Source organism: Neomonachus schauinslandi, chromosome 13, assembly GCF_002201575.2.
Source record: "Neomonachus schauinslandi chromosome 13, ASM220157v2, whole genome shotgun sequence".
In the NCBI taxonomy this organism is placed as follows: Eukaryota; Metazoa; Chordata; class Mammalia; order Carnivora; family Phocidae; genus Neomonachus; species Neomonachus schauinslandi.
Window position 1 is genome coordinate 66,381,074 of NC_058415.1, and position 20,934 is coordinate 66,402,007.

Genomic DNA, 20,934 nt, shown 5'->3' on the forward strand with positions numbered 1-20,934 from the left:
AAACAGAAGGAAAGCTTCCAGACTCATTCTATGAGGCCAGCATTACCTTAATCCCCAAACCAGGCAAAGACCCCATCAAAAAGAATTTCAGACCAATATCCCTGATGAATATGGATTCCAAAATCCTCAACAAAATCCTAGCTAATAGATCCAACAATACATTAAAAGGATCATCCACCACGAACAAGTGGGATTTATCCTCAGATGCAAGCGTTGTTCAACATTCGCAAATCAATCAGTGTGATAGAACACATTAATAAGAGGAGGGAGAAGAACCATATGGTCCTCTCAATTGATGCAGAAAAAGCTTTTGACAAAATACAGCATCCCTTCCTGATTAAAACTCTTCAGAGTATAGGGATAGAGGGAACATTCCTCAAGTTCATAAAATCCATCTATGAAAAACCCACAGCGAATATCATCCTCAATGGGGAAAAGCTGAGAGCCTTTCCCTTAAGATCAGGAAAATGACGAGGATGCCCACTCTCGCCACTATTGTTCAACATAATACTAGAAGTCCTAGCAACAGTAATCAGAAAACAAAAAGAAATAAAATGTATTCAAATTGGCAAAGAAAAACTCAAACTCTCTCTCTTCACAGATGACATGATACTTTATGTGGAAAATCCAAAAGACTCCACCCCCAAATTACTAGAACTTATACAACAATTCAGTCATGTGGCAGGATACAAAATCAATGCACAGAAATCAGTTGCTTTCTTGTACACTTAACGATGCAACTGTAGAAAGAGGAATTAGAGAAACGATACCATTTACAACAGTACCAAAAACCATAAGATACCTCGGAATAAACCTAACCAAAGAGGTAAAGGATCTATACTTTAGGAACTACAGAACACTCATGAAAGAAATTGAAGAAGACACAAAAAGATGGAAAAACATTTCATGCTCATGGATCGGAAGAATAAACATTGTTAAAATGTCTATGCTACCCAGAACAATCTATACCTTCAATGCCATCCCGATCAAAATTCCAATGACATTTTTCAAAGTGCTGGAACAAACAATCCTAAAATTTGCACAAAATCAGAAAAGACCCTGAATTTCCAAGGAAATGTTGAAAAAGAAAAACAAAGCTGGGGGCATCACATTACCCGATTTCAAGCTATATTACAAAGCAGTAATCACCAAGACAGCATGGTACTGGCACAAAAACAGACGTATAGACCAGTGGAACAGAATAGAGAGCCCAGATATGGACCCTCAACTCTGTGGTCACATAATCTTCAACAAAGCAGGAAAAAACATGCAATGGAAGAAAGTCTCTTCAATAAATGGTGCTGGGAAAATCGGACAGCTATATACAGAAGAATGAAACTTGACCATTCGTTAACACCATACACAAAGATAAACTCAAAATGGATGAAAGACCTCAATGTGAGACAGTAATCCATCAAAATCCTAGAGGAGAACATAGGCAGTAACCTCTTTGACATCGGCCACAGCAACTTCTTTCAAGATACATCACCAAAGACAAGTGAAGCAAAAGCAAAAATGAACTTTTGGGACTTCATCAAGATAAAAGGCTTCTGCACAGCAAAGGAAACAGTCAACAAAACAAAGAGGCAACCCACAGAATGGGAGAAGATATTTGCAGATGACACTACAGATAAAGGGCTGATATCCAAGATCTATAAAGAACTTCTCAAACTCAACACCCAAAAAACAAAGAATCAAGTCAAAAAATGGGCAGAAGACATGAACAGACACTTCTCCAAAGAAGACATACAAATTGCTAACAGACATATGAAAAAATGTTCATAATCATTAGCCATCAGGGAAATTCAAATCAAAACCACATTGAGATACCACCTTACACCAGTTAGAATGGCAAAAATGGACAAGGCAGGAAACAACAAATGTTGGAGAGGTTGTGGAGAAAGGGGAACCCTCTTACACTGTTGGTGGGAATGCAAGTTGGTACAGCCACTTTGGAAAACAGTGTGGAGGTTCCTCAAAAAATTAAAAATAGAGCTACCCTATGACCCAGCAATTGCACTCCTGGGTATTTACGCCAAAGACTCAGATGTAGTGAAAAGAAGGGCCATATGCACCCCAATGTTCATAGCAGCAATGTCCACAATAGCCAAACTGTGGAAAGAGCAGAGATGCCCTTCAACAGATGAAGGGATAAAGAAGATGTGGTCCATATATACAATGACTGAATATTACTCAGCCATCAGAAAGGATGAATACCCAACTTTTATCAACATGGATGGGACTGGAGGAAATTATGCTAAGTGAAATAAGTCAAGCACAGGAAGTAAATTATCATATGGTTTCACTTATTTGTGGAACATAAGGAATAGCATGGAGGACATCAGGAGAAGGAAGGGGAAAATGAAGGGGGGGAATTGGAGGGGGAGACGAACCATAGGAGACTATGGACTTTGAGAAACAAACTGAGGGTTTTAGAGGGGAGGGGGGTGGGGGGATGAGTTAGCCTGGTGGTGGGTATTAAGGAGGGCACGTACTGCATGGAGCACTGGGTGTTATACGAAAACAATGAACCATGGAACACTACATCAAAAAAAAAAAAAAGAAGGAAAAGAAATGAAAAAAAATTCACAATCAAAATGGTAATTCTCGTTCAGAGAAATGGCAGCATCAGTACTAGACAATCTTTTCTTCACTTTTTAAGAATTTCTCACGGTTTCCTCCTGATATATTGCTTCATATTTAATTTAATCCTCAAACATATTCTTAAATTTACATAGGAAATATAGACAGAAAATGGACTTAACTTTTGGCTGCCATTTAAGAACTATGTGACCTTTATATAGGCCTAAATTTTTTTATCTACCTTACAAAGCCATCTGAAGCTAATCCTTGAAAGTAGGGACAATACAATGGCCAGCACTTAATCCCCAACCCCTACCAGGCATATACACTGTTGAAAAAATAAGGGACGTAATCAACACAAAAATGAAGGCAACCTTGGGGCTCCTGAGGGGCTCAGTTGCTAAGTGTCTGCCTTCGGCTCAGATCATGATCCCAGGGTCCTGGGATCAAGCCCCGCATCTGGCTCCCTGCTCAGCGGGAAGCCTGCTTCTCCCTCTCACACTCCCCTGCTTGTGTTCCCTCTCTCCTTCAAATAAATAAATAAAATCTTTTTTAAAAAATGAAGGCGACATTAACATTAATATTATTATTAATGAATGAAAATAATTTTAAAATATTATGTATTATGACACCTAGTACACCACATAGTGTATATTAGGCATTTATTAAATAATATTGCCTTATCCATCTATTGTCTTCCTCGTTTGCTCTCTGTTTTCTTGAAAATAGGACATTAAGCAAGAATTTCTGGGTGTCTATATTTGAATGAGACAGTAAGGGATAATCGTTTATTGCATTTTCCACCAGCATTAATTAATGAAAAGGAACTTAAAAATAGTATATATAACTTATCTAGTAACCTAGCACATTTTAGATACATATGACTTATTTAAATATTACTTCTCATCCCATTACTTACTTTCTCCATTTGCTTTCTGAGTTCTGGAAAATAAGGTAATTAATCATGGAGTCCTACATGGTTATATTTGAATAAGGTACAAAAAGGAGGGAGCATTAGCAAAAAATGATCAAGATATAGCTAAAGGAAGGGAACTCTGGAGGTCAGCCTTCATTTTATCTAATCAAGGAAAGAATGGACTAGGGCAATATTAAGGGTAGAAAGAGACTAAGAAGTCAAATAGAAAAAAGGGAGATAATAAAATGTAATGAATCCCTCCCATGAGCCAGGTGCCTTTACATAAAGCCCCACTTAACCCTCAATAGGATAATAATACATTCAAATCAGACTACTGAATTAGTCCCTATCATTTAGCCCTATGGTATGCTCAACTCTGGCCTCAGGAGAATTTCAAATTCCTTATTCATTGTAGCATATTCTCCATTCCAAATATCAGCATCACTTTGTTTCTGAAGCAAATTAAGAAACAACTCTGTACCCTGACAACTATAGAACATCTGTGAGAGAAACAAGATGACACAAAGAAATGGAAAAACATTCCATGCTCATGGATTGGAAGAACAAATATTGTTAAAATGTCTATACTACCCAAAGCCATCTACACATCTAAAGCAATCCCTATCAAAATAACAACAGCATTTTTCACAGAGCTAGAACAAACAATCCTAAAATTTGTATGGAACCACAAAAGACCTCGAATAGCCAAAGCAACCTTGAAAAAGAAAAAAAGCAAAGCTGGAGGCATCACAGTTCCAGACTTCAAGTTATATTACAAAGCTGTAATCATCAAGGCAGCATGGTACCGGTACAAAAACAGATACACAGACCAATAGAACAGAATAGAAAACCCAGAAATGCACCCACAACTATATGGTCAATCAATCTTTCAAAGCAGGAAAGAATATGCAATGGGAAAAAGACAGTCTCTTTAACCAATAGTGTTGGGAAAACTGGACAGCAACATGCAAAAGAATGAAACTGGACCACTTTCTTACACCCTACACTAAAATAAATTCAAAATGAATGAAAGACCTAAATGTGAGACAGGTAACCATCAAAATCCTAGAGGACAATATATGTTAAGAAAAAAAAAAGAAGAAGAAGAAGAAGATAGCAGGAGGGGAAGAATGAAGGGGGGGAAATTGGAGGGGGAGACGAACCATGAGAGACAATGAACTCTGAAAAACAGAGGGTTCTAGAGGGGAGGTGGGTGGGAGGATGGGTTAGCCTGGTGATGGGTATTAAAGAGGGCACGCTCTGCATGGAGCACTGGGTGTTATGCACAAACAATGAATCATGGAACACTACATCAAAAACTAATGATGTAGTGTATGGTGATTAACATAACAATAAAAATTTTTTTAAAAAATCCTAGAGGAGAACACAGGCAGAAACCTCTTTGACATCAGCTATAGCAACTTCTTACTAGACACATCTCCAGAGGCAAGGGAAACAAAAGCAAAAATGAACTACTGGGACTTCATCAAGATAAAAAGCTTCTGCACAGTGAAGGAAAAAATCAACAAAACTAAAAGGCAACCTACGGAATAGAAGAAGATATTTGCAAATGACATGTGATAAAGGGCTAGTATCCAAAATATATAAAGAACTTACCAAACTCAACACCCAAAACACAAATAATCCAGTTAAGAAATGGGCAGAAGACACGAATAGACATTTTTCCAAAGAAGACATCCAGAGGCTAACAGACACATGAAAAGATGCTCAACACCACTCATCATCAGGGAAATACAAATCAAAACCATGATGAGATGCCACCTCACACCAGTCAGAATGGCTAAAAATCAACAACACAAGAAACAACAGGTGTTGGCAAGTATGTGGAGAAAGGGGAACCCTCGTACACTGTTGGTGGGAATGCAAACTGATGCAGCCAATGTGGAAAACAGTATGGAGATTCTTCAAAAGGCTAAAAATAGTACTACCCTATGACCCGACAATTGCACTACCAGGTATTTATCCAAAGGATATAAACATAGTGATTCAAAGGGGCATATGCATCCCAATGTTTATAGCTGCATTATCAACAATAGCCAAATTATGGAAACCGCCCAAATATCAGCTGATGAATGGATAAAGAAGATGTATATATATATATATATATACACACACACATACACACACACATACAATGGAATATTACTCAGGCATCAAAAGAATGAAATCTTGCCATTTTTTGCAATGACATGGATAGAGCTAAAGTGTATTATGCTATGTGAAATAGGTCAGTCAGAGAAAGACAAATACCATATGATTTCACTCATACGTGGAATTTAAGAAACAAAACAGATGAACACAGGGGAAGGGAGGGAAAAAGAGAGAGAGGGTTACAAACCATATGAGACTCCTAACAATAGAGAACAAACTGAGGATTGATGGAGGGAGGTGGGTGGGGGATGGGCTCAGTGGGTGATGGGCATTAAGGAAGGTACTTGTTGTGATGAGCACTGGGTGTTACATGCAAGTGATGAATCACTAAATCCTACTCCTGAAACCAATATTATACTATATGTTAACTAACTAGAATTTAAATAAAAATTTGAAAAAAAACAACAACAACATAAGTATGATCAGAGAAAGCAAGAGGTGCAAACATTCTAGTCCTAAAATGTGAAGGAGGAATTTCTGATTTCTGCTGTCTTCACTGTGGCTGAATAAGCTCCTATCAGACTCAAGCATGTCAGAGATGATAAATTTTGTAAAAATTTTTTATTAAAAATCACTATGGAGAAGTAATGTTTTGGTGTAAGTTTCACATTTTTATGCCTATAGGCTCAACTAGGCACTGTATGGAGTGGTATAAACTCTGATAATAAACTGGCAGTCCTCTGGACAAACCTCAGAGTTCAATGGAAACACAGCCAGTGTAAAGTCAGGGGAGAATTCCAGAAAGGGAAAATATAAAAGAGGAAACATCAAATTCTGTGTAAAAATCTTGGTCCAGTTCTCTGACTGACCCCTGTGCCATGTAGGCGCAGCCTAGCTAAAGATAAACGAACAAAAACCTTGAACAAAGATGTGAACTATTAACAAAAAGACTGAGTTAGCAGTTTAAGTCAAACCAGGTTTATTTTAAAACCAAAAAATCAAAACAATTCAGAGGAATTTAATGGGTTTTAGAATTTCCACAATATCACATTTACAACGTCCAGGCTACAATCCAGAATTACTCAACATATCAGGAACGTGTGACCCACTCTCAAGATAAAAAGGCAATCAATGGAAACCAAGCCCGAGATAGCCTAAAGGTTGGAATTAGCAGAAAGGGTGATAAAGCAACTACTTATAACTGCTTAAATGAAATAAAAGAGAATATGTTCACAAGGAAATAAAAGATACCAAATTTCAGTGAAGAAATAAAAACTATAAAAAGAACCAAATGGAAATTCTAGAACTGAAAAGTATAATAGCAGAAATTTTAAAATCCACTAAAGAGGTTCAACAATAGAATAAAGTGATAAGGAATCAAGTACCTGGAGAAAGAAATCAAAAGGCCTAAAAAACATGTAATTGGCATACAGGAAAGAAAGAAAGGAAATAATAAATCAAGGAAATATCAAACAGGCAAAATCTTTAACAAAATATTATCAAACTGAGTTCAACCATACATTAAAAGAATAATATACCATGATCAAGTGGGATTTATTCCAGTGATTCAAGTACAGTTTAACATTCATAAATCAATCAATATGATACATTACATTGACAGAATGAAGGATAAATTCATGTGATTATATCAATAGATCCATAAAAAAATTGACAAAGTAACATCCATTCCTGATAAAAACTCTCAACAGAGTATAGAGGGAACATACTTCAAAATTATAAAGTCCATATATGACAAACCCATAGCCAATATCATAATCAATGGTGAAAAGCTAAGCTTTTCTTCTAAGATCAGAAGCAAGATAAGGATGCTCAACAACCCCACTTTTATTTAATTTAGTATTGGAAGTCATAGAGTAATGAGCAAGAAAAAGAAATAAAAGGCTTCTAAATTGGAAAGGAGAAGTAAACTGTCTCTAATTGCAAATGACATGGTATTATATATAGAAAACCCCAAAGGCTCTACCAAAAAAAAAAAAAAAAGTTTAAAACTAATATATGAATTCAATAAAGTTGAAGGACACAAAATCCATATACAAAAATCAGTTGTGAAATAATGCAATATATGTTAAGAAAAAAAAAAGAAGAAGAAGAAGGTAGTGGGAGGGGCAGAATGAAGCGGGGGAAATCGGAGGGGTAGACGAACCATGAGAGACGATGGACTCTGAAAAACAAACAGGGTTCTAGAGGGGAGGGGGGTGGGAGGATGGGTTAGCCTGGTGGTGGGTATTGAGGAGGGCACATTCTGCATGGAGCACTGGGTGTTATGCACAAACAATGAATCATGGAACACTTCATCTAAAACTAATGATGTAATGTATGGGGATTAACATAAGAATAAAAAAAAAACAGCAAAAAAAAAATCAGTTGTGTTTCTACACACGAGTAATGAACTAGCAGAAAGAGAAATTGAGAAAATAATCCCATTTACAATTACATCAAAAAGAATAAAATACCTAGGAATAAATTTAACCAAGGAGGTGAGAGACTAGTACACTGAAAACTATAAGACATCGATGAAAGAAATTAAAGACACAAATAAATGGAAAAATATTCTGTGTTCATGGATCAGAAGAATTACTAATGTTAAAATGTCCATACTACCCAAATCTACAGATTCAATGCAATCCCTATCAAAATTCCAATGGTATTGTTAATTGAAATAGGGAGGGCACCTGGGTGGCTCAGTCGTTAAGCGTCTGCCTTCAGCTCAGGTCATGATCCCAGGGTCCTGGGATTGAGCCCCGCATCGGGCTCCCCACTCAGCGGGAAGCCTGCTTCTCCCTCTCCCACTCCCCCTGCCTGTGTTCCCTCTCTTGCTGTGTCTCTCTCTGTCATACAAATAAATAAAATCTTTAAAAAAAAAAGAAATAGGGAAAAATACCTAAAATTTATACAGAACCACAAAAGACCCCAAATAGAGCAATCCTGAGAAAGCTGTTTTTTGGGGGTTTTTTTAAGTCCATTTAAAATACCATCAGTGGTGCCTGTGTGGCTCAGTTGGTTGAGTGTCTGACTCTTGATTTTGGCTCCAGTCATGATCTCAGAGTAGTGGGATCGAGCCCTGCGTGGGGCTCCACACTCAGCATGGGATCTGCTTGAGATTCTCTCTCTCCCCCTCTGCCCTTCCCCTGCTCTCTCTCTCTCTCTCTCTCAAATCTTAAAAAAATAAAAATTAAAAATACCATCAAAAATATAAAAGAACAAACAGAATTTATTTAGAAATAAGACTTCTAGGGGCGCCTGGGTGGCTCAGTCCTTAAGCGTCTGCCTTCCGCTCAGGTCATGATCCCAGGGTCCTGGGATCGAGCCCTGCATCGGGCTCCCTGCTCGGCGGGAAGCCTGCTTCTCCCTCTCCCACTCCCCCTGCTTGTGTTCCCTCTCTCGCTGTGTCTCTCTCTGTCAAATAAATAAAAAAAAAAAAAGAAAGAAAAGAAAGAAAGAAATAAGACTTCTATACCAAAACTACAAAACTGTTTAGGAGAAATTAAAGAAAACCAAAATAAATGGATAGATACACCATGTTAATGAATTTACTTAGTATTGTTGAACTAAATCTACCCAAATTTATCTTTAGAATTAACATAATCCTAATCATAACCCCAGTAGCTTTTTCTGTAGAAATTGATAGATGATCATAAAGTTTATGCTGAAAGAGCTTGACTTTCCCACAAAGGGATCATGACCTGAGCCGAAGGCAGATGCTTAACCGACTGAGCCACCCAGGCACCCCTAAAATAACACATTCTTATGGTGTTACTGACATATTTTACCAACAAAAGGCCAGTAATATTTTTTCTAACTCAGATCCTTGATCCATGATGTTTCCATCCATGGATGGATCCATGATCCATCCTTTCTTTATCATGTGTGTTTCACCAAAAAGCCTGAAACCCAAGAGTTGATATCTGGCTCGTTTTATAAATCCCAGTCTGTGGATAAATGACACATTTCCATTCCATACAGATGGCATCTTATTAGGCAAGACACTGTAGATCAATTTAGAAGAAATTGGACAATCTGGATATCTCTGCCTTCATTTGAAACTACTACCTTTTTTTCTCTAATAAGGGCAGGAATGTGTGTGGATCTATAAAAAGTAATTTATGTCATTCATGAATATATTAGATGTGTCCTTTTATATGACAAAGGAAAAGACTAATTATGCCCTATTGGTCCATAATATTGCCCCAGCTTAACACTCCTAAACCAGAAGGTGCATGGCTGTGAGCAGACCTGGGAAGAAGAACCCTCACTTGGACTTACCCTCCTAGGAAGATTTTTCCAAAGAAAATCACAGGAAAGCCACAGTACTGTAGCTTTCTTCTAAGAGTAAGTATTGGAGCCTAGCAGGACTTTAAGGGATCTATGTGGGAGCAGAAAGAAGCCAGTTCTGACTTCATGAAATCTTTCTATTAGGTCGATCTTACTAGTCCTTCTATTTTTTATTCATAGTTAAAATATATCCTCTTATTAAATAAGGCCCCTAAACCCTGTCTTCCTTTGAAAATGTTGTTCTGTTATGTTCTTCATCTGGAATGTCTGTCCCCCACTTTCCACTTGGAAAAAGATCACTTATCCTGGGTGCCTGGGTGGCTCAGTTGGTTAAGTGACTGCCTTCAGCTCAGGTCATGATCCTGGAGTCCCTGGATCGAGTCCCGCATAGAGCTCCCTGATCAGCAGGGAGTCTGCTTCTCCCTCTGACCCTAACCCCTCTCATGTGCTCTCTCTCATTTTCTCTCTCAAATAAATAAATAAAATCTTAAAAAAAAAAAAGATCACTTATCCTTCAGAACCAGGTAAAATGTTTATAATTCACACCTAGAAGATGTTTTTTTATGATTTTACTGTTTTTAGTATCATCATAGATTTTAATCACAATGTATACTTGTTTTGTTTCATTTTATCCCATTTCTGCCATTGGGTGGAACACTGCTCAAGAGTAAGATGCAAAGCCTAATTGTCTTTACTTTTCCATTCCTTAGTAAAATGCATTGATTTTCCACCCTCTGGGGATTTGGGTCTTTGACTGAAAAAAGATGTCTTGAACATCACTTTTGAATGTTTTCCTTCATCTGAAAAGTATTATAAGCTCTTCTAGTATAGCACATAAAATCAAATTATTGTGCTCTGATAGCATGCATAAATTCACTTCTTCTATTCAGCAGGAACAAATCTTTCACTTTCTCAACAGAAGCATTTGTGTCTGTGACTTTATTTTCAATTATTTATCTTTTCACCTTAGCATGACAAATGCATCTCTTCCCTGGTATATTCTGTATTCAGTTCAATCAGCCAATTTTCAATAAATCAATCAACTAAACAATAAATATTGCATTTGTTGGGCTCCTGTAACAGACCTAAAAGCACTTATGAAACTATGGTATATTACTAGGCTATAGTGGGACACAGAAGAAATAAAGGATCTAGTCCCTGCTATTGAAAAACTAATGAATAAAATTAATAATTTAGTTATAGTTATCATTTTCTAATACTTTAAAGTCTCCAACATAAATGATCTTCACATAAATGAGTTCATTGGCTAGCCATCTCACATTGACCAACTGATCCATTGAAGTTGGATTTCAATAATTATGAAACTAAGGTTCCAGAGAATAAGTGGATTCAGAGATTGTTGAAGGCCATATACTATTTAACTCCAGGTCTCTTTGCAATGTCCTTTACATTGTCATATATGAAATATTTACAAGCACAAATGAATACATATACAGCAATGTGAGTTTAGAAGAAAGGAATTTAGAAGAAAGGAACAGAAACATATAGAAAGAATGAGGGAAGAAGCTTGCATTGAGGAGTCAAATTGGCTCTTTGCACCACATGAAGTATTTAATACCATTCTCAAACAATATAGAGCAAAATAGACATTGGTGCATGATTAGAGGCATTATTCTTTCAGACTTAAGGGCTGGGAAGATTTTCCACTGAGGAAAAAGATCTAACTCCTTGGAATGTGCTCATCTGTGTGGAGCCCTGATGTACCCTCCTGGGCTCCAGGAAAAGGTGATCACTTCAAACCTATAGAAATAATGAATTCTCATCTTAGTATCTGAAGCCCCCACAATTTGGCTTTCCAATCCTCTCCCCTGTCACTAAGCAACAATACAACCCAAGTTCCAACTAACCTAAACTCTTAGTGGTAGTGCACATCTTGCCACATGCTGTATTCTCTGTCTGAAATATTCTTCTGCACAAGACTACTAAGAGAATTGTTTTTCCCAGTTCGGCCAAGGAGAAAGCCCTTTCTCTTCCTAGGATGGCCCCTTCTAGAGGAATTTTACACATCCTCCAATAATAGCACTTAACACACATTATAATTGTGACCCACTTAAGTTAACCAATCTTAATAGCTAATCTCAGCATGGAGAGACTACAAAAGAAATGGAATCCATCACTAAATGTCTTAAAGAATAGTGCATATCTTTACTGAAATTTCCAGGAGAGAGACACACTGAGGGTCACAGAACACCAGCATCAAAGCTTCCTATTTAGTCTTTTTTTTCCTTTTCTCTGATTATATTTTTATGGTATCTATTTAAATATCTCCTATATCTATCTTCCAAATCTCTAGTATGCACTACTTTCTTCCTCATTGCATTATCCCTTCTTTCTCATTGTCTTCTCTTATTTCTTTCCTAGAGCTGGTCCAAGTCATATATGAAGATCACTTTATCCCATTTAAACTACTCCAAGTCCACTCATTACTCTGTTCAGCCCAATAAAGATCTAACATATTATGAATGAAAATGAAAGATCCAGCTTAGAAAGTAGGGGAAAGGGAAAAGCTGTGAATAGTCTTTAATATTTTTGTCCTCAATTTAAGTGTCAGTCTGTATTCCACAGGACTGTGTACTCCTTGATCATGTTTTGGGTTTTGTCTCAATGTATTTAGTTTTTTGATATTACCAATAGTTAACATAATGTCTGAGACAAAATAGCTATTCAGTAAATACTGGTTGCTTGAATAATTGAATGAAGGAATATATGAATGATTAGAAAGCTCATATTCTACAGGAAATTCATGTAACTGCAAAAATACCTAATTTGTGACACTCTAAACCAATTATTACCATGTTCTCAAAGAATTATGCAAACAAGTTCCTTAGAAACTAATTTTTTGAGTCATTTAACAGTAACAATGGTATTCACTCAAAGATGCCACTGCTCATCTATTGAAACCTACGATAAGCCAAATCTCCCCATCAGCTGGGGTGTCTGCACAATGACTCACATTGCCTCAGACACTTCTGCACAGAAGTGTGCCTGCCAGTTTGCAGCTAAAAGGAAATCAGCCCTAAGAAAAATAGCTTCATTTTACTACTCTGGTCTCTCTTTGGCATAAACACAGGCTAGGTACCTAACACCCTAAAATGCCCATTCTTTTCCTTTATATGATCAAAGACTACCCCATTAGAAATTTTTTTGTTGAGTTCTACTTTATCTTCTAAAAAAGATAAGAGACTAGAAAACCAATGCACACTGAAGATAAGAAGTTAAGCCAGTAAAATGGCATTTCCTTTCACATAAGATTACAGAACTCATTATTCCAGACTTAAACTAAATTCAGTTATCCAGGAGAAGGTGGATGATTTGGATGAGATCCTTTTACCCATAAACTGCGGTCCCAATTCTCCTTAATCCAGTCATGAAGGAAAATGGTAGGCTCTAAATTTCTCTCACATTTAAATATCAGGAACAGAAAAATGAGAATTTCAGGAATTAACGGTACCACCAACCCTTATATTTACTGTGGAACCTCTAGGTGAGAACAAGTCCTTCATTCAGAGTAAAGGAATTTCTTTAAAAAGCATTCACATTCCCTCTGAGGAGCATTTCCGACACAATACATTCTTCACAGCTTCCTCCACATCTTTGTTCCTCAAACTATAGATGAAGGGATTGAACATAGGTGCCACAACTCCATAGAAGAGAGATGATTTTGTTTTTGCCTGCACTAGAAGAGTCTTTAGCCTTGGGTTTTGCATACAGGAAGAGGATGGCTCCATAGAATATAATCACCACTGTTAAGTGGTCAGAACAAGTGAAGTCTTTGTGCTTCCCCTCCGCAGAAGGAATCTTCAGGATGGTGGAGAGAATGAAAGCATAGGAAACAAAAACGAAAAGTACTGGGACCACAAGAAAAATTATATTAGCAATACCCATGCTAATCACATTTATAGAGATATCAGCATAGGCCAATTTTAAGACAGCCAAGATTTCACAAGTAAAATGATTAATAACATTATCCCCACAGAGAGGAAGCTGCATTGCAAGAGAGGTGTGCAACACAGAATTGACAGCCCCTGCAATCCAGGACCCAGCAGCCATGGGCACATATGAAGTCTTGCTCATAATAATGGAGTATCTCAGAGGGTTACAGATGGCCACGTAGCGGTCAAATGCCATCATGCTTAGAAGGACACACTCTGTGGCTCCTATAGCAAAGGAGAGAAACATTTGCACTCCACATCCAGAGAAGAAAATGGTTTTCTTTGAAGTTAAGAAGCTGCTGAGAAATAGGAGAATAGAAAAACTGGTATAGCAAATATCCAAGAATGATAAGTTACTTAGGAAAAAGTACATGGGGGTGTGCAGGTGGGTGTCACAGACACTTACAATGATGATGACTCCATTTCCCAGCAGAATCACCAGGTACATACATAGGACCAGCACAAAATAAATGACCTCAAGTTCTGGATAGCCAGAAAGTCCCAAAAGGATAAATTCTGTCACAGAGGACTGATTGGTCTTTCCCATGTTAATATTTTCTTTCACTAAAATGAATTCTGTAGCAGCCAGAATACATGTGGATCTGTTACAGCAGTGTTTGCAAGAGTTGCTTCCATCCTTATGTGGCTTCCCTTATGGGTAACATGGACTTATAAATGGATACACAGCATAAGAATATGTTACAATCCTCTAAACTCAGAATTTTAGATCTCATGGAGACTAGCTCAAAAAAAAAAAGTCCTTGTTAGAAAAGGGATTCAGAACACATACAACTGGGTTAGAATTATGTATCTCACTTACATTATGAATTTGAAATTATTTTGAATGCAATGTCATCGTAACATTTTGACCAAACAATCCAGAACACAACTAATATGTTACCATCAACAAAAATCACTGTTCTTCAGTTACTAAAACAAAACGGTGTATATAAGTCCTGCTTCAATGGTAATTTCATCTCAATTTCAGAATTTTGTGGCTAGAAAAACAAGCTGAAAAGATACATTTTTAGAAAAAGAACTTTTGGTTAATTCAAATCTGGGGGGAAATATATACCTGTAATATCCTAAAAATATTAACTATAGACATTACTAATGGTTGTAAAAGAAAAAGGAAAACATTTTTAGATAAAATTATTCTTGTCTTTTTCAGTACAAATTGGGATGTCTATTGTCCTGCCTAATATATATATAATGAATTACAAGTAGATTTCAGAAAAACTCCAGTGCACATGTCTCAATCTACAAACCATAATAAAGGTATAAACTGAGAAATTTAAGTGATGGGAGATTTACTCTTTTACTTGCAGGTATCAGAAAATACATATTATTTTTTCCCTGCACAGAAATCAGCTTCTGCTCAAACAGCTGCTCTGCCAATCTTTTTCTCACTGCATATTCAGAATACCCATAATAAAGAGGGATAGGTCATTCAAAATATTCTTAAGCATTAGTAATATGTTATAATTATTTATATCTCCACTTCACTAGAAATACAATGTTTCTATATTAAAATGCCAGAAACAGAAGTCCTACTTTTTTGTGAGATTGCTAGTCTCATAAATTCCACCTCAACAAGTTCAAATATATAACTAAAAGAACTATCTGCTTCTCAGTTTTCATTAATACCAAGTAGCTGTCATTGCTACAGTAAAAAAAAAAAAAAATTAACCAGTAGAAAAACAGAACTGACTTCCAGTAAAAATAAAAATTGGGTCTCTTTATAGTCACTTCACTAGTAGAGGAGCCTTTAAAGGACCAGCCAAGAGACACCTGGGTGGCTCAGTTGGTTAAGTGTCTGCCTTCAGCTCAGGTCATGATCCCAGGGTCCTGAGCCCTGCCATGGGCTGCCTGCTCAGTGGGGATACTGCTTCTCCCTCTCCCTCTGCCTGCCGCTCCCCCTGCTTGTGTGCTCTCTCTCCCTCTCTCTCCCTCTCTCTCTCTCTCTCCCTTTCTGTCTGTCAAACAAATAAATAAAATATTAAAAAAAAAAAAAAGGACCAGCCAATGGAGCACCAAAGCAACTTAAAGTCTTGGCTGCTTTGAGGATCTTTCTAATCCCAAAAGTAATTTAAAGTTTGCAATGTGGATTGGTTAGAATTTAGGAACTCTCCAGTACTTTTGGGATGAAGTCCCCTAGAAGCAATTAAAACAAAGTTGCTAATACAATTAAACTTAAGTGTAACTCACACCACACACAAAAAATTCTTCTGTCTTTACACCCTCTGAGAGCAAATTTAGAACTACTACCCAAGTAAAATGGTCAAGACATGGACATTAGAATTGACTATTTCTGATAGAGAGATGTGGCAGTAATCTGTGATGCTTAGGTGAAAATGATACTTTGTTCTTAATAAATTACCTACCAATCACCTTTATTTTGACCTCTAAATCCTGGATTCTCAGAATTGATAAACATTATTCTGGTCTCGGAGGGGGAGGAGCAAGATAGCGGAGGAGTAGGAGACCTAAATTTCATCTGGTCCCAGGAATTCAGCTAGATAGGGATCAAACCATCCTGAACACTTATGAACTCAACAGGAGATTGAAGAAGAGAATTGCAGCAACTCTCTGAACAGGAAAGCGACCACTTTCTGGAAGGTACGACATGCGGAGAAGTGAATCTGAGGTGCTATTCGGGAAGATAGACGGCAGGGGAGGGGCCTTTCATCAGCTGCTACTGGCACGTGATAGAGCAGCAGAGTACAAAATCGGAACTTTCAGAAGTCGGCTCCGCTAAGGGACGTTGATCCAGTGGCTAAGCAGGGGGTGGAACCCTCACGGGACAGTGTGGTCTCAGGACCCTCAGAGTCACAGAAAGACCAGGGGTGCCTGAGTGCGGCAGAGCTCCCAGGTATTGAAGCAGGGAAGCCGGCTGCAAAGGCAGAGCCGAGGAGTGGGCTCTCAGCTCGGGGTTGCCATAAACCGTGATCCGCGGCACAGTCGGGCCACTGCTCTTCCAGCAGGGACCCAACAGCGGCAGATCCGGGGAGGCTCCCCTTCCTCCCCAAGGAGGAGCGGCGTGGGAGTGCACCGCAGGGATCTGCTGGGTTTGGAGACTCCACACGGGGTTGTGAGCCAGAGATAGAAATGCTCAGTCACAGGCCGGGTGAACACAGAGTGCAGCCAGAGACAAGGGAGATTGGAGTGATTGACTGTTTTTCTCTGGGGGCACACTGAGGTGTGGGGCCCCGAGTTCTCGGCTCCTCTGGGCGGAGATTGGGAGGCCACCATTTTCACTCTCGTCCTCCAAAGCTATACGGAAAGCTTGAAGGGAACAAAAGCTCCCGAGAGCAAACCCAAGCAGATTACTTAGCCTGAACCCCAGCAAGGGGGGAGCAATTCCGCCTCCAGCAAAGACATTTGGGAACCACGGCAACAGGCCCCTCCCCCAGAAGATCAGCAAGAACAGCCAGCCAAGACCAAGTTTACCAATCAATGAGAACAGCAGAACTCCAGCCCTAGGGGAATACTGCACATAGAATTCATGGCTTTTTCCCCATGATTCTTTAGTCTTTCAAAGTTAATTTTTTTAATTTTCTTTTTCTTTTTTTTTTGAATTTTTCTTTTTCCCTTTTTCAACCAACATCTTATCAATCCCTTTTTTAAAAAAAATCTTTTTTATTTTTCATTTTTACAGTCATATCTCATCCCTTCATAGTAGTTAACCTTATTTTTGGTATCTATATATAAGTTGTTCTCTCTTTAAAATTTTGGGATACAGTTTCTTCTAACAGACCAAAATATACCCTAAATCTCTAGTGTATGGCTTTGTTCTAGTCTCCTGCCTGATCACATTCTCTCCCTTTTTTTTTAAATACTCTTCTGTCTTTTTTCAACCAACTTCTTACTTTATCAATTCCTTTATAAAATCTTTTATAATTTTCATCTTTACAGTCATATTCCATCCCTTCATCATATTTACCCTTATTTTTGTACATATATAAGCTTTCCTTTCTTTAAAATTTTGGGAGGTACTTTCTTCTAAAGACCAAAATACACCCAAAATCTAGTGTGTGGCACCACTATATCTATGCACCAGCCTGATCATATTTGATCATATTCTGGTTTTTTTGTTTCTTTGTTTTATCTTTTACTTTTTCTTTTTCTTTTTTCTTTTCATTTTTCTTTCTTTCCCTTTCTTTTCCCCCGGTTTCAGGTCTCTTCTGATTTGTTTAGTGTATATTTTTCTGGGGTCATTGTTACCCTGTTAGCATTTGTTCCCTCATTCATCTATTCTCCTCTGGACAAATTGACATGATGGAAAAAATCACCTCAAAAAAAAAAAAAAAGAACAAGAGGCAATACCGACTGCCAGGGACCTAATCAATATGGACATTAGTAAGATGTCAGAACTAGAGTTCAGAATGATGATTATAAAGATACTCGCTGGGCTTGAAAAGAGCGTGGAAGATATTAGAGAAATCCTTTTTTTTTTTTAAAGATTTTATTTATTTATTTGACAGACAGAGATAGCGAGAGCAGGAACACAAGCAGTGGGAGGGGGAGAGGGAGAAGCAGGCTTCCCCCCGAGGAGGGAGCCCGATGTGGGACTCGATCCCAGGACCCTGGGATCATGACCTGAGCCGAAGGCAGACGCTTAACGACTGAGCCACCCAGGCGCCCTAGAGAAACCCTTTTTGGATAAATAAAAGAACTAAAATCTAACCAAGTCGAAATCAAAAAGGCTATTAATGAGGTACAATCAAAAATGGAGGCTCTAACTGCTAGGATAAATGAAGCAGAAGAGAGAATCAGTGATATAGAACACAAAATGATGGCAAATAAAGATGCTGAGAAAGAGATAAACAACTACTGGATCACGAGGGCAGAATTCGAGAAATAAGTGATACCATAAAACGAAACAACATTAGAATAATTGGGATCCCAGAAGAAGAAAGAGACAGAGGGGCAGAAGGTATATTGGAGCAAATTAGAGCAAAGAACTTCCCTAATTTGGGGAAGGAAACAGGCATCAAAATCCAGGAGGCACAGAGAACCCCCCTCAAAATCAATAAAAATAGGTCAACACCCCATCTAATAGTAAAACTTACGAATCTCAGAGACAAAGAGAAAATCCTGAAAGCAGCTCAGGACAAGAGATCTGTAACCTACAAGGGTAGAAACATTAGATTGGCAACAGACCTATCCACAGAGGCCTGGCAGGCCAGAAAGGACTGGCAGGATATATTCAGAGCACTAAATGAGAAAAATATGCAGCCAAGAATACTATATCCAGCTAGGCTGTCATTGAAAATAGAAGGAGAGATAAAAAGCTTCCAGTACAAACAAAAACTAAAGGAATTTGCAAACACAAAACCAGCCCTACAAGAAATATTGAAAGGGGTCCTCTAAGCAAAGAGAGAGCCTAAAAGCAACATAGACCAGAAAGGAACACAGACAATATACAGTAACAGTCACCTTACAGGCAATACAATGGCACTAAATTCCTATCTTTCAGTAGTTACCCTGAATGTAAATGGGCTAAATGCCCCAATCAAAAGACACAGGCTATCAGATTGGATTAAAAAACAAGATCCATCAATATGCTGTCTGCAAGAGACTCATTTTAGACCCAAAGACACCCCCAGATTGAAAGTGAGGGGGTGGAAAACCATTTACCATGCTAATGGACATCAAAAGAAAGCTGGGGTGGCAATCCTTATATCAGACAAATTAGATTTTAAACCAAAGAATATAATAAGAGATGAGGAAGAACACTATATCCTACTTAAAGGGTCTATCCAACAAGAAGATCTAACAATTGTAAATATCTATGCCCCTAATATGGGCAATTATATAAGCCAATTAATAACAAAAGCAAAGAAATACATCGACAACAATACAATAATAGTGGGGGACTTTAACACCCCCCTCACTGAAATGGACAGATCATCTAAGCAAAAGATCAACCAGGAAATAAAGACTTTAAATGACACACTGGACCAAATGGACTTCACAGATATATTCAGAACATTCCATCCCAAAGCAATAGAATACACATTCTTCTCCAGTGCCCATGGAACATTCTCCAGAATAGGTCACATCCTAGGTCACAAATCCGGTCTCAACCAGTACCAAAAGACTGGGATCATTCCCTGCATATTTTCAGACCACAATGCTTTGAAACTAGAACTAAATCACAAGAGGAAAGTTGGAAAGAACTCAAATACATGGAGGCTAAAGAGCATCCTACTAAAGAATGAATGGGTCAACCAGAAAAATTAAAGAAGAATTAAAAAAATTCATGGAAACAAATGAAAATGAAAACACAACTATTCAAAATCTTTGGGATGCAGCAAAGGCAGTCCTAAGAGGAAAGTATATAGCAATACAAGCCTTTCTCAAGAAACAAGAAAGGTCTCAAATACACAACCTAACCCTACACCTAAAGGAGATGGAGAAAGAACAGCAAATAAAGCCTAAACCCAGCAGGAGAAGAGAAATAATAAAGAACAGAGCAGAAATCAATGAAATAGAAACCAAAAGAACAGTAGAACAGATCAATGAAACAAGGAGCTGATTCTTTGAAAGAATTAACAAGATTGATAAACCCCTGGCCAGACTTATCAGAAAGAAAAGAGAAAGGACCCAAATAAATAAAATGATGAATGAAAGAGGAGAGATCACAACCAACACCAAAGAAATACAAACAATTAGAAGAACATATTATGAACAAGTCTATGCCAGCAAATTAGATAACCTGGAAGAAGTGGATGCATTCCTAGAGATGTATCAACTACGAAAACTGAACCAGGATGGAATAGAAAACCTGAACAGACTTATAACCACTAAGGAAATTGAAGCAGTCATCAAAAATCTCCCAACAAACAAAAGCCTAGGGCCAGATGGCTTCCCAGGGGAATTCTACCAAACATTTAAAGAAGAATTAATACCTATTCTTCTGAAACTGTTCCAAAAAATAGAAATGGAAGGAAAACTTCTGAACTCGTTTTATGAGGCCACCATTACCTTGATCCCCAAACCAGACAAAGTCCCCATCAAAAAAGATAATTACAGACCAATATCCCTGATGAACATGGATGCATAAATTCTCAC

At 37.9% G+C, this 20,934-nt stretch overlaps 1 protein-coding gene across 1 annotated transcript; it reads right to left on the reverse strand.

The window, feature by feature from the left end:
- Positions 1-13,464: 13,464 nt before the first annotated feature.
- Positions 13,465-14,404, reverse strand: LOC110581614 (olfactory receptor 13C7-like). Its single transcript, XM_044920605.1, has one exon. It carries the CDS (start codon positions 14,402-14,404, stop codon positions 13,532-13,534), a length of 873 nt encoding a protein of 290 aa, XP_044776540.1. The 3' UTR covers positions 13,465-13,531.
- Positions 14,405-20,934: the final 6,530 nt, after the last annotated feature.